The 14,235-nt window shown below is 37.4% G+C and overlaps 1 protein-coding gene across 2 annotated transcripts; it reads right to left on the reverse strand.

Annotated features, from left to right (window-relative positions):
• Positions 1-7,012: 7,012 nt before the first annotated feature.
• Positions 7,013-14,235, reverse strand: LOC104954457 (microphthalmia-associated transcription factor-like). 2 transcript variants are annotated; one of them, XM_010781562.1, is made up of 8 exons: positions 14,024-14,235; positions 13,850-13,942; positions 12,969-13,086; positions 11,889-11,981; positions 11,728-11,778; positions 11,479-11,554; positions 9,899-10,046; positions 7,013-9,407 (listed from the first exon to the last, which is right to left on the reverse strand). In XM_010781562.1, the coding sequence occupies exons 1-8, from the start codon at positions 14,099-14,101 to the stop codon at positions 9,012-9,014; spliced, it is 1,053 nt and encodes a 350-aa protein (XP_010779864.1). In that variant the 5' UTR covers positions 14,102-14,235; the 3' UTR covers positions 7,013-9,011. The 2 variants fall into 2 exon arrangements, with proteins under 2 accessions (XP_010779864.1, XP_010779863.1); XM_010781561.1 differs by having other exon boundaries at positions 11,728-11,775; positions 14,024-14,188.

Raw genomic sequence — 14,235 nt, forward strand, 5'->3', positions numbered from 1 at the left:
CAGACTCCATGAGATATAATAACCACATCTGTAGAGTGCAGTCCAATAGGGTTTTCATAGAAGCAGAGGAAATGTCAGCCGTAGCTTAGAGTTTGTCAAGAGCCTGTGACCTCGTCAGCTCTGTTAATAAGCCCAAATCCTCTGAGCTTAAGCAGAACAAATACATAAACGTAAAAATAAAAGTAGCCTCTTATTTGTTGGCTTTGAGATGTTTATGCCTGTTGTTCCTGATTAGAAATGACCTTTAGAGGCGAGCTACTGCAGACAAAAACGTTGTTATTTTTGGCTGTGTTGAACTGCCTAGCATTCACAGGGTTAAAAAAAAAAAGTGGCTGCGGCAAAGCAACTGCCCCAGGCAAGTTTCAGTAAAAGAGGTGGCCTTGCAAAACAAAGGCACTAACTGTTAGCAGCACATCCTGACATCAAGTGATAAATTCAGATTTTACATAAAACAACACACATTTGAAAAAGCTCATTGTGCCTCCCTGATATGCATAACTAATGACCTTTCTTGTCTTTAAAAGATGAGCTGGTGGTGCCTCTCCTCAGCAAGGCTTAGTCTTCCTGTGCAGGCGAGAGGGAAGCAGCTACAGAACTTCTTAGTTTAGATAGAAGTTAGATAGTTAGGAAATAGAGAGAAAGTTAAACAGAGGTTTTTAAATAGGAAGCATCACTTTACTTAAAATGATGCTTGAGCTGCTCGGATACCAACCTTATGAGGTATGTTTACAATCAACAATCTTTTTTTGTGGTATTTTTTCTTTTATTTATATAAGTGAAAAATAACATGACAGTATGTGACTTAATCTTAAAAACAGTGTCAGTGCTGATGCGTGTTTGTACAGTTATTATGTTTCTATATTTATTGATGAACTTTTTACTGTTGTTTTCGCATAAATTAGAGATTCACGTAATAGACAGCTGGTTTAAATATAGACTCATCTGGGATGCAGCAGCACTGCTCCATTTAAAATGTGTGACAGTCTGACAAACACTCTCTGAAGTTTGTTTTGCTTTTCTGGATCTGTAATGCTGCGTGGGACTTAATGATCCTCAGAAATCAAATGTATCTATAAGCAGGGAAGTGCAGAGACGGGTGTGCGTGTTATTTTTGTCACTTAAATTATGTGGACTATATGAATACGTTAAAAAAAAAATGTAGAAATGGTTTTGTACAGACACTGTTTTGAGATAATATTACTTGAAAGCGTCTCAAAAGAAAAATGAATAATGTATCTCCGGATTTGATCTCCGTACCAAGTCTATTTTAATATTGGAGTTAGTGGTGCAATACTAGAGACAGACTTTGAGGTATATTTATCCTTTTTATTCTCTATATATCTAAACATGTTTAGACTTTTTAAATTAATGAAAGCATACGAAGACAAAAAAATGTATTTCTCATGTTGCATCTGTAACCAAACTGAATATCTATATATTATATATATATCTATATATTTTGTTACTGTACATTTGTAATTCAACATGTATATTTTCTACTTTCTTGTTTATTTCTAGTCTTTTAATTTGTATTGTACAATGCCGTGTCTTTTTATGCTGCTGCAACACAAACATTTCCTTTTTTTATCAACTAGGATGTCTTTGAAAATGTTTTCAACTTTATTTGACAGAATTTATTTGAAAAGTGGGCTCCTTAAAACATTAATACTGTGTTATATATATATATTTAAGGAGCACAATATAGGAAAAGCACAAGTTTCATGTGTGGGCCATATTGTGCTCCTTAAATATATATATATAACACAGTATTAATGTTTTAAGGAGCCCACTTTTCAAATAANTTTGAATTTCATCCAAATAAACGACGTACCTAATAGTCTTTAGTAAAGTTTCACTGTGTTCTGAACCAACCTAGATTGGATAACTAATTTGGTAAGTCGTGCTGCAAAAATACAACTTACGGTCACTCCCATGTTGAAAACTAGCTGCGTGCTGCTTCCATTTTTGTATTACGATCACAAGCCGCATGGATCGCGGCTACTAAACAAACTCACTAAGTACAAAAACAAACTATTTCAGTTCTCGAGAATAGTACCTACTCCTAGACTACTATGGATAGCTAAGACACAATGGGAGATGCTAACGCATTAGCTCACCCAAGCTTAAACGGTCAAGTTGCTATTCTTATTCAACAATATGGAACAAAAGAACACGTGAGTCGCAATTCTGTAAAAAAGGCGGACACCCGAATTAAATCTCCGAGTCGTAATCGAAACACACAAAAAAACGTTTATTTTTTTAAATTTTTTAAGGTCAATCGACTAAAAGGACAGTACCTATAGTTTGGTAAAGGTACAAATTAATTTATAATTGCTTCGGGAGGTTCTGCCGAATTTTTGGGACAACCTTGGGGTAGGGGCCACCGCCATTTGAGACTAATGTCGCATTAATACACTAACCAACCCTAACGTGGGTTTAGAGTGGCTGTTAAATGCTATCATTATGCAGTGGTTTTATTTTACATTAGAATAAATTAAGCACCAAATTTGGTTGTGCTAAAAGAGTAAACAAAGCAACAGTGTGTCTTGTTCGAAGAATTTTGTGTTATACATATAAAGATCAAACTCATCATTATCCCAAAGCACTGACGGTGTGGTTATAGAAAAACAGGACCAGACCCCCGAAACGCTATCTGGTACTCGGAACTAACACAACTACACATACAAATTTAGAAATAAAAGGAGATTAATACAGATAAAATAAATCCACGTACACAGACCCGCCCTTCAGATACCACCTCCATCCCATCTGTACACAAGATTTTCAGCAGCGCGACGCGTTCTATGAACTTCAGATCCCGATAAAAAAATTTATAAACAAAGGAAGATTAAACAATAATTAAATGAGAGCGTGAGACAGGTTTCGCTTCAGGCAAACTGCATGCACATCGCCCCACTTCACAATGGTAACGTTGGTGTGTGTGTGGAAATTCCCCTTCGATTCTATTGGCTCTAAAAAGAGATGTCAATCATCAAAATCGACCAATGGGTTCCAGAGAAACGGCAAAAACGCCCATTTCCACCCAAATGACCCCAGAGGTGGAGTTTCTTTTGCTAAACCTCTCTAAAAATGTCAAATGTCACTTGTTTTGCATCAATCTTGATACAGGGTACGCAGGATATTAGGAATTAGGAAGATTAGGAATATGTTGTACTTTGGATTCCTAAAGCTTTTAGTCTACCGTCCGATCATTCAAGGGTGGTTTTCACTATAAGTACAAAATAATCTTTGGACGGACACTATAATTTACAGTTTTTTACTATGTTCAATCAGAAATAAAAACATCTATATTGATTCTGACTTTTCTACATCCAACTCACGGGTTTATCATTGCTTTGACAAAAAAGATTATTAATTTTCCCCTTTGTAGTTATGGTCATTTGTTCTGGAAATGTCATTTTAGAGCCTGAGACCTGAAAAACAGGGATGGGGTTTAACAGGTTAGCTCTTCATAAATTAAATAAAGCACCGAAATGAAAGTAAAAATACTCTCTAATTGAATGGGAGATTTGTTAAAGGTGCTCATCATTGGTTTAAAATTAATCAAGAGGATGATACCAATGATGTAATGCATGTGGACGTGGTAGCCCGTGAATGAAGTGTAATTCACTGCTAGCCTACTGCCAACCATTTGTGAAGCACAATTAATGCTTCCCATTGTTTTTCAGGATTTTCTACAGACATAATTATCTTGCAGTTCCTGCTGATGTGAAAAAAAAGGTTTGTTTGCTAAGACCATAATTATGATATCGTAGATGGTAATTTAGTTCCAAACAGAAACTAATTATCCTGTTGCAATGGGCTCAAACAATATGTATTTGACAGTTAAAAATCCTTTGTTTGACAAGCTATGTTGTCAAGATATAAAAACACTACAGACAAACAATAGACAGAAATAATAAGCAGACTCATTTGAATTTCCTGAATACGGATTTGTCAGGATATTGTGCACACAGGATAATCATGTGTGCCAAAGCATTAATCTTTTACTCAGAAGTTTATAAAATAGTACTTCAGGAGCTCCTAAAATCTCCCCACAGGCACTTAAACGCTCAAGCGGCAAAGAAAGAATAAATTCTGTGTTATACAGGGTGTACTTTGAGGGTTTTTGACTCTGCAGACCGTTTACATGCATAAAACCCTTCATAACACACAAGGGGACGGGTAATAACCAGCAAAGCATGACATGGGACCTTTAACAAGATTTATAAGAAATAGAGGCAATCAAATGTTTATTGAGATGGATAACCTTTCCCAAACACGTCTCAAGTCATTTGAAGCTGATTAACACCTTATACTAAAATTACCTCAGTTCTTGGCAACAACATCTAAGCATAGCACATTGTTTCCTTGATTTCAAAATCTTTACAATTTCAGCCTGTTTGACAAACGGGCCTTATTGAAAAGGCATTTGGAGTTATTACCAAACTCTTCACTTTCCTATACAGCTTACACATTGTGCAATAGTGTCTGAGTATATGTTTTATTATGTATAGGCCTATTGACCGTTAACATTTACTAAATATGTTTTTATATTTCCATATTTTCTGACTGCACAGAGGATGTAGTTGATAAATGGAGAGGTGGTGAACATGATCTTCGCCATTATGGTGCATGTTGCCCACCAGAGGGGGCTACTCACAGTAGACAACAGGGGCCTGTTTCTAGGAGTAAACCCTGGCTCTGGTGCACAAATCCACCAAGGAGCATCTGAAGACCTCATGGTAACATAGTATGAAGAAAACAAACACAATTTCTCTGTTAAAATAAATATGCAGATTACAATTGTTCTGTTCTTTTCAATGTAAATCCCATTTTTTACACATTTATTTTATACTATAAATGTATGTGGATACAGTAGAATATAGTTATTAACATGTGTAAATGCGGCAAGATATAAAAGTCCTTCTGTGGGCACCTATGGATTATTATTTATTGTGGATTAAAATATGAATAAACACTTAAAATGTCAATATATTAATGTGCTTATCACTATATGATAGTGTCTTATAAACCATTTATTTTATGTTTGAATACTGATTTTAAATGTTGTATAGGCAAACATAAATAAATAAATCATTACACATTTAACAAAAACTGTGAAGAAAAACACAAGATCTACAAACATTCAAAGGCAACTTTTAATATTTCTCACAAGATAAATTCAACATTGAGTACCAAGGGTTTGAGTTCAGTAATCTGAAACCAGTGCTTACAGTAACTACTGCTACATTCATCTAATCTAAACTGTAACAATAAGAACAGTAGCAACATCAGCCGAGAACGTTGTCTGTGTGAGCCACAGGAATGAGAAGGAGGAAATCTAAATTGAGCTTACATGGTTCTTCATTAGTGGTTTACCCATAATGTGCCATACTAATTAACAACAGGAAGATTCAATCAAATCAGTCGTAGGGACATATTTTAATGAATTGCCCCCACTATCACATGCTGACGTTTGTAACCTGTCACATTGCAGGGTTCAGATGATTGATCTATTCCATTAAAAAAGGCTGATCTGGGTTCAGTCAAATGGCAATGTTAAAGGCCAGTGTGTGTTGCACTGTTAAGGCTCAGTAGCTGGGACTGGTGTCACCATAAAGGCCATTGTGCAGTCCTTTAAAGCTTAATTCACCCATGACAGAAAAACCGAAGGTACATTAAATGTAGCTTCTGACCACATCAGCTAAGCTTTCTCCACCTGCTGTTTAAGACAGTGAGATGTAGTTGTAACCTCAGGAAATCTTTAATAACGTTTTTTGTGTCAAACTACTGTTTCCAGTAGTACTGTCCTAGTTAAGTCATGGCTGATTGCTATCATGTGTTATTGCTTGTTACAACAGAAGAGAAAAACACCACTAACAGGTGCGTGAGCTACGCTTTTAAAAAACAGCTATTTATACCTTTTACATAAACATATTTTATATATCATTTTGGCAACACATTTTGGCAGTCATCACTTAGATCTACAGCCATACTAGTCTGAAAAGATGCTGAATATTCAGTACAACTTTGGAAACCCCGCCCTCACTGTGGAGCCCCAATGTGTTCAATATTACAAATAAGAGGTCAGAAATTAAGACATTTCACCCAAAGCGAAAAATGTCAACCTGTTGGTGGCAATAATGGAATCACCAAATTAATTAGGATTCATCCACTGGGCACCACTAATATTATCTTTAGAAATGTATCATCCATCGAGTAGTTGGGATAAATATATATATATATATAAAATGTTAATATATTTTATTCTCACCCAACCTAGTGGGCCGACTGACCATTCCTAAACCAGTATATTAATAATGATTTATAACTTATCAAAATTCAAGTCACTTCTGTTAAATGTTGTTTCATCAATATTTATTTTCACATAATTGCAATTTCTACAATGACACCTTTTTATTTCAAATTATAACTTTTTATGATTGAGCTCTCCCTCTTTACAAAATGACTTGTGTTTTTCTATGGAATAATTTTAAAGACGTAATAAGATAACTCTGAATGAATGAGTAAGCTAATACTGTTAACACTGGCTCTATATATTCAAGGTTTACAAGCCAACCTAGCTGGTTAGCTGGGTAGCATGTAGCCATGTTGTGTTGAATAATAGTTAGTTGTCCTTACACCGTGTGTGTTTGCTGCAGCGAGTCAGTATTAGTTTTAGCATTTCCGTTGCTCTAGCTAACGGGAGCTAGCTCGAGAAATGTTGTGGCTGTTAAGGCTGTTTGGAGAATTGAGCGATTGGCTCAAGAGTTAAGGGGTTGTTTAACATTAGTGAATAAAGACGTTAGTGCTGATTTTGAAATAAAAATGTAATTGAGAAAAATGCAGTTATTAAGCAAAAACAAACTTTAAAAAAAGGGCACTTTGAAATAAAAATAATCTGTACAGAAGAAAAAAATAAACACTTTAAAAACAAATAAATAAAACACTTTTAATACGAAACATAATAACGATGAAATAAAATGTAACATTGATTAGTTTTAATAATTTATTAAATTACTTAAGAATTCATTGATTTACTTGATTATATTATAATAATTTATTTCGTAATGCCTTTTTCTTTTCAGTACTGAACACTTTGGGGTTCCATCGTGACATGTTGGTGGCTCTTGAGTCTGAGAGGCTTCTTGAGTTTCCTTGTACTGACAAACCACCTTTCCTACTGCTTTCTAAAACACTTTGGCACTCTTCAGTTAATTCATAAAGCACCAAACACCAGTATTAACATCAACAACGTTTTGCATCACTGTCTACAACTCCTCAACACCAGGGTAACAGAAATGACTGTAAGGCACTTAAATCAATTAAAAAAGAGAACTACATTGACATTGTTTTAGACTACTTCATAAGGAGATCACATTGTTGAGACATGATGCTATTCTGCAGGCACAACTTCAACCATTGCATAGTTTAACAAAAATGGAGGCTGTGCTGTAACAGTAATGGCAGGAAAGTATAAACAAAGGCTTACCTATACAATGTGCTACAACTGTTGAACACAAACTGCTGAAATGTACAATAACCGCACACCATAAAGAACCTACAATCACATACAATATTCTGTATGCATTTGAAAAGCCAAATACAATTGTTAATATGCTTAAATAAAAAAAAAAATGTGAACAAACCATGTTTTAAATTACAGAGGTCATTCCAGTGTTTCTGACATGCGTTTCATACAAAATCCCAAAGCAGTCTCCTTATACTCCTTGGCAATAAAAATGTTCACATCATGGAAAATAAATGTGGTGAAAGGTCATCGCAGTGGTGTCAAATAACAATAATTTAGCAAATGGAGGGACAGTTAGAAAACCCAGCACTTGCATCAACACAGGTCGGAAGTATAAGCAGTGTTATCAGCTGTTTTAGTCTGATCACTACAGACAAGAATAAAAAAAAGCCTAACTGATTAATCTTCTTCTCGCATTAATTATCTATCAAAATGGTATAGAATTATTTTCAAGTGAAATGTGCTTCTTGTGTGTGTGTCAGGGCTACAACAGCTCTTTTAGTTTACATTTTTTGAGAATGCATTATCAAAAAATAATACTTTTCTTAAATATTTGTTAAGTTTGAAGTATTCCGTGGTTTTGGCAGTGAGGAACGTATACTTCAGAAATATCTGGCACACGTCTCTGGATAGTTAAGGATGGATCAGTGTGACACAAATAGATTTACTGGATTGTTGTGCTGCTTCTTGCGCATTAGTGAGCTTTTATTTATTATTATCTCATGTATTAAAAAAAATGGCTCTTTTTAAATGCCTTGTTATAAATACATGTTTTAAGGTGAATGTTTACATAAAGTCCTGTTTACAATGATACATAAATAAGATACAATCTACAAATGATTATTATTTATAATTTCCAAGGAAGACATTTCAACTGGAAGACTGACAAAGACTCAGCTAACAGCCCAAAAATGTGCATAGCAATACAACATCGATGCATCACCATCTTAATAAGGCATTGGCACCTTCAAGTTCAATCTAAGACACGAGGAGTGTAAAGCACTATAGTAATAAATAGTTTTCTTCTATTATTGCTAGTGATTTAAAAAGCAGTGTTCATCTCAAGACAAAATATCTACAACTCTGACCATGATTTATAACTTCCCTAGATTCGTTGGAATCAATAGAAATAAACATAATCTAGCCTCTATTCAAAGATGAATGCATATATATATATTTAAAATATAAAAACTTCTATTTTTGTAACTCATTGTCATCAAAGTTTTGATTAAAGCAAAAGTACTTCATAATCATTCTTTGAAATCAAGGTTGAGGGCTTGAAAAGACAAAGATATCACAAAAAAAAAAAAAATGGAAAAGATTAAAAACATGTAAACACTGTCGGGGGGGAGAAATAAACAAACAAGTGACACGCACAGGAGGAAGCGTCTCCAGCAGAGTGAGTAAGCTGCAGACGGCAACACTTTGCAGCAGGGTGGAGAAGGTTGGAGATGCAGGTGTCCTCCAGTAGGGGGTGCTAACACACCTCATCATTCTCATCCATGCTCACACTGCTCTTACGACTGCTGTCCTTGGAGGTGTCGGGGGAGACGGACGAGAGCAAAGGGTCCCCCCCTCTCACCGGGGACAGGGTGTCTTCCATGAGGATGTCGTTGAGTTTGGAACCCAGCTTGCCGTGCACGCTGTAGGGACCTTTGGGGTAGTTGGAGTGGCCGTCGTTCAGCTCCAGGGTGCCGGGCGGCTCTGCAGTGCAGTCTGGGAGGAGCTGGTGGTTGGGGTGCAGCGTGTACAGCTCCTGGCAACAGTCCTCCAGAGAGCGCTCCTGCTTAATGGACCGGGCCGCCAGTTCAGACGAGCAGAGCGCCGAAGACGTGATGACCAGACCGTGAGCCCGCGCCTGCATCTCCAACTCCTGCAAAACACATAGACTCACAGTTTAGTCAGTGAAGTGTGACAATCTCTGCCATAATATCTTTCATATTTACACAGGAAATAGTTTAGCTGAGGTGTACATTTAGTTCTAATTAATTTAAAGAACCGATACAATTATCTTTATAGTTACTGCACCTTAAATGCACAATGTGATCATTCAATCGATTTCCGCTGAGCCGAATCCAGCAGACCCTGATGCCTCCTGTCATGTGATCAATTAGTTACAAGAGTCTAAAGAGACGTCTGCTTCCTCTCATTCGTGGCCTTTGCTGTCTGAAATAGCGGCTCTGTTCCCTGAAGCTTGACTTCTTTCATAAAAGGGTAACAGTTTTATTCTGAGTCTCTTTTTCACACATATATGCAACACATATTGTAGTTTTACTTTTACTATCAAATAACCTTGCAAATAGCATTGCGATAACCTCTATGATTGTACCTTCCGATCACTACACGTCATGAAGCTTTGTTTACCTGTATCCTCAACAGCAAATGACGATTAGCATGCTCCAGCTTCTTCTGGCGAGTCTCCACCTCTTTGGCCCTCTGCTGCTCCCGCTGTAGTCTCCTGATGTAGTCCACTGACGCCTTCAGGATCGTGCCTTTGTTCCAGCGCATGTCCCTGAAATCACAAAGGAAGCATTATCAGAGATGGGAAGTAGTGGAGTACAAATACTTTGTTACTGTACTTAAGTACATTTTTCTGGTATCAGTACTTTACTCCACTATTTATTTTCTGACGACTTTTTACTTTTACTTCTTACATTTTTAACACAAATACCTGAACTTTCTACTTCTTACATTTTCAAAACAGGCTTGTTACTTTAGTTTTAATCTGCGTTTGGTGGCGTGATCATTATTATTTAGAGTCATTGCGTGCCTATTGATTTGAACACGATCCGTGTATCCATCATTTCCTGGTCTTCTCTAAAGAAGAGGGACCAATGAAAACGTTGTCATGTTGCCGTTGTTCAGCATCGAAACATTCGTTAGCTAACAATGACATTACTGTTCTATTAATATAAAGGGAGGTCAGGTAATCTTTAAAACAGTTGGTGGTTATGGGTACTTTTGACTTAAGTACATTTTGAGACCCATACTTCTTTACTTTTACTTGAGTAAAGAAGTTTAGTCAGTACTTCTACTTTTACCAGAGTATTTTTAAACACTAGTTTCTTTACTTCTACTTGAGTGAAGTATGTGTGTACTTTTGCCATCTCTGGGCATTATGAGTCCACCCTACACAGTCTCTTATATCCTTTAGATTTGATGTCAGACAATCGGCAATAAGCCATCTCTATTCAGAAAGAGAATCTGACAGAGACAGAGGAGGATAATGAGGAGGAGCAGAGCGGCTCCGGAGGTCAGAGAGGTGAGCAGCAGTCAGAAGTCTGAGCTCTCTGCAGAACTGAGAGCAGCATCATACATGTTTACAGGGGAGCTCAGAGAGATCACAAGCAGTCATAAGGCTGACCCCTAAAATCGATACTGAGGTGTGTAGGTTGAAGCAGTTGGAAGCCTTAAGGGCGGATACACATCTTTCTGTCTCTGATTATTATACGATTGAAGAATTCAAACTTAAAGTAATGCATTTATAGTTGTTTTTAAGATTGTTTATGCAAACAAGCCCATCTACCATTTGTTTTTATAATTATTCAGGTGTTCAGATTCAGATGTAAATGGAGGTCTCTTTGTAAAAGGAGGTCCCTGAGTTTGTGTGTGTGTCGGTATATGTGTGGGTGGAGCACACAGCTGGGGTTAAGCAAAACAACCGTGGGTGGAGAACAAAACAAAAGAGGCTGCTGGGATCTTCCCAGAGCCAGTGGCAAGGTCAGAGGGCAGAGGGAGAGGAGAGTGAGCTTTAAGTGGCGCTTTAAGTGTCTATGCAAACAGAAAGTATGATAAATATAGCCATAATCTGACCAATTAAATCATAATTTTGTGGGTATTTGTATTTTAGGTGTTCATTCCTTTAACCGTATTGTGATTGATTTATCATTATGTCACTTGTATAACCAAATAAAGAAGTACAGTGTATAAAATAGGAAACTTACGGGTCATTGGATTTAGGAATTAAGGTTCCCAATTCCTTGATTCGATCGTTGATGTTAAACCGCCGTCTTCTTTCAACTAAAGGAAACAAAACAGAGGAGAAAAGGTCTATGATGAGCTGTCGAAACACCATCTGAAAATATATTTGTATAAAGCAAATAAGCATATGACACTAACTACATCTATTAGTCTTTTACATTTACATTAACAGAGTTATAATTAAGAGCATTTAAAGTGCAATTAAAACTCACTCTGATTATGGTTATCCTTCTTCTGCCTTTCCTTTGCCATCGCCCTAACTTCTGATTTAAGAAAAAAAGGTTTGATTAATGATAATAGTTTTAATTCAAATATAATCAACTGTACAGCGCAAGGATAACACATGTGTTTCAAGCTAATGAGCCGTACGCACCCCCAGGGAACCCTTCAGGACTTTGATAGTCGTCGTATGTTCCGCACGATCCAGATTTATCCAGCATGTGCATGAGGGCCGTGGATTGTGAAACTGTAATAAATGTTGTTTTTAGTATTAAAATGTGCAGAATGGATAGAAATACATTGAAAAACAGGTCAGTCATGCACACTTCCCACACAGAAAGTTATTTTTAAAACGCTTCATTATGGTGTGCACTGAAAAGCAGAGCAACATGTGGGTTGTTCGAGCCCTTATGTTCTCCGTGCAAGAAAAGATTAATGGATATTAATGCATATTTTCACAGCTCTAAGATCTGTAGATATTGGATGTATTTTGATGACAGTAGCCCGTTGCCTAAAGGTCTCCTATTATGCTATTTTTAGGCATATATTTTGGGTCTCAGATATTAAAAAATATATAAAAAACATGTCTGTGATGTGTTTTGCTCAAAATACTAAACAGATCATGTATTTTAGACATCCCTCATATCCCTCTGTTTCAGGCCTGTTAGAGAACTGCAGGTTCAGGGTCCTAAGTATAAAAAAAGAGGAGGGGGAGCTAATGCCTGCTCAGAATTCTACAAGATACAGCTAAATGCTGCTGTGATTAAATGCCATATCATGTTCCAAACCACATCAAGGATTATTTCTGAAACAGTATGGAGATCAAATGCTTTTTCTCTTGCGGGTTTACCACAAGGTGAGTTCCTTTTTTTATTTCCTGCTTTTTTACACATACTCTCTCCAGTACAGGTTAGCTCTGAGTGTTAGTGATGCTTGCTAATGTCAACAAAGACCATATTACGTCCAAAACACGTCGGGCATTCTTTCCGATAGCAACATTTCTGATAGTGCCGTGGGTCCACATCTCCGATATTACGTCATATCGGACGCAAATCTGGATCAGCTCCGTTTTTAGATATTTGGGTACGGAGGAAAAGAGTTTCTGACACTTTGTGAGTTCCCTGACACCGACCTGACACACATATTTATGTATAAAAGAAATCAAAAAGTGCATTTTGCATGATAGGTCCCCTTTAAGTTTTTTTTCAAGAATTGCCTTGGCTGTGCTGCTTACCGGAGTATTCCCTTTTGACGTTGGGCAGGTTGGCAGGGCAGGAGTTGCTGATGGGCAGACCTTGCTGGGCCATACCCTGATTACCATACAGGTCCATGAGGTTAGCATTCACAGGGATCTGAGGGGACACAGCAAAGACATTAAGCAAGGATAACCCCCCCCCTCCTCCACTGTATAGATGCTAATCAGCATCACAAGATGAGCATGATGGGAAGGGTGGTGACAGGGCCATGGTGCAGTCAACTTTAATAGGTGTTGTTATAAGCAAATCAGTGTAATGACACTGTTTCAATAGGTCTACATTTTGGGAAATTGAACTATTTGCTTATTGACTTAAGATTGATAACTCTATAATGTTTTCAGCAATCAGCTGATTAGCCTAGCTTAGTTTAGCAACAAGACAGATAACAGGGACACTGGCTCTGTGCGAAAGAAAAACAAAATCTATCTTAGAGAATTTCTATAGCTCTCAATTTTACACACCAATTCAAAGTGTGACAATTAAAAAATGTTTAGGTTATGTGAGAGACTTGTCTTTTGGCGAGTGCAGTGATTTCCTTGAATCTTCGCTGGTAGCCTGAAAACATCAGGGTGAAGAGAAGACTCCAGGAAGTGTTCTCCTAAATGTGAGACTGTTTCTTTGTTAATTTGAGCAAACAGCTAAAGATAGTCTGTCTTTACGTTCTGTTATTGCAGAGATGTCAATTTAGCATTCAAAGGACTGTAGCCAATAAGATTGAGATTTAGTTTTTTCACAAGTATCAGAGAATTTATTTGGATATTTGTACCCCCAAAAAAACCATTGAGACGCTCTCATTGGTTGACCTTTCAAAAGAGTGAAGTGCTTAGTCTGTATGAAAGCTAATCACACACACACATACGTTAGCCATCTGAAGTCCTGGGTCCATCAGGCTGAGGATTTCATCACTGTAACTGGACTCCAGACTAATAATGTCATCAATGACATCATCCATCTATAAAAAGACAACATAAAAGGTCAAAAGACATACAGATAAGTGTCATAATGAGGAACACAGTGATTCACAAGCAGTCACCTCTTTCTCGCAGTTAGTGTTGAGGGTCAGTAGGGCCATGGGGCTGTTGGGGGCGCTGTTGCCCGGCCCTGGCGGCATGCCCCCGTGGTCTGAGGACTGGTTGTGGCAGGGCAGGCTCAACACCTGAGAGCCGAGCTTCCCCAGGTAGCGCTTCACCTGCTGCTGCTGCGAGCGCTGGATGTGGTACTTGGTGGGGTTCTCCAGGTGAGTCT

The sequence above is a fragment of the Notothenia coriiceps genome, unplaced genomic scaffold, assembly GCF_000735185.1.
Source record: "Notothenia coriiceps isolate Sejong01 unplaced genomic scaffold, NC01 NC01_scaffold00023363, whole genome shotgun sequence".
Lineage (NCBI taxonomy): Eukaryota > Metazoa > Chordata > Actinopteri > Perciformes > Nototheniidae > Notothenia > Notothenia coriiceps.

What these genes read in the sequence shown, in the direction of transcription:
- LOC104954457 (XM_010781562.1), bottom strand. Translation starts at nt 14,101, where the DNA reads ATGCCGCCAGGGCCGGGCAACAGCGCCCCCAACAGCCCCATGGCCCTA. An exon ending in GAAGGATAACCATAATCAGA is followed by an intron (nt 11,555 to 11,727) that starts GTGAGTTTTAAT and finishes TGTTTCCTTTAG; the next exon opens with TTGAAAGAAGACGGCGGTTT. An exon ending in ATTTGCTGTTGAGGATACAG is followed by an intron (nt 9,408 to 9,898) that starts GTAAACAAAGCT and finishes TGTGTTTTGCAG; the next exon opens with GAGTTGGAGATGCAGGCGCG.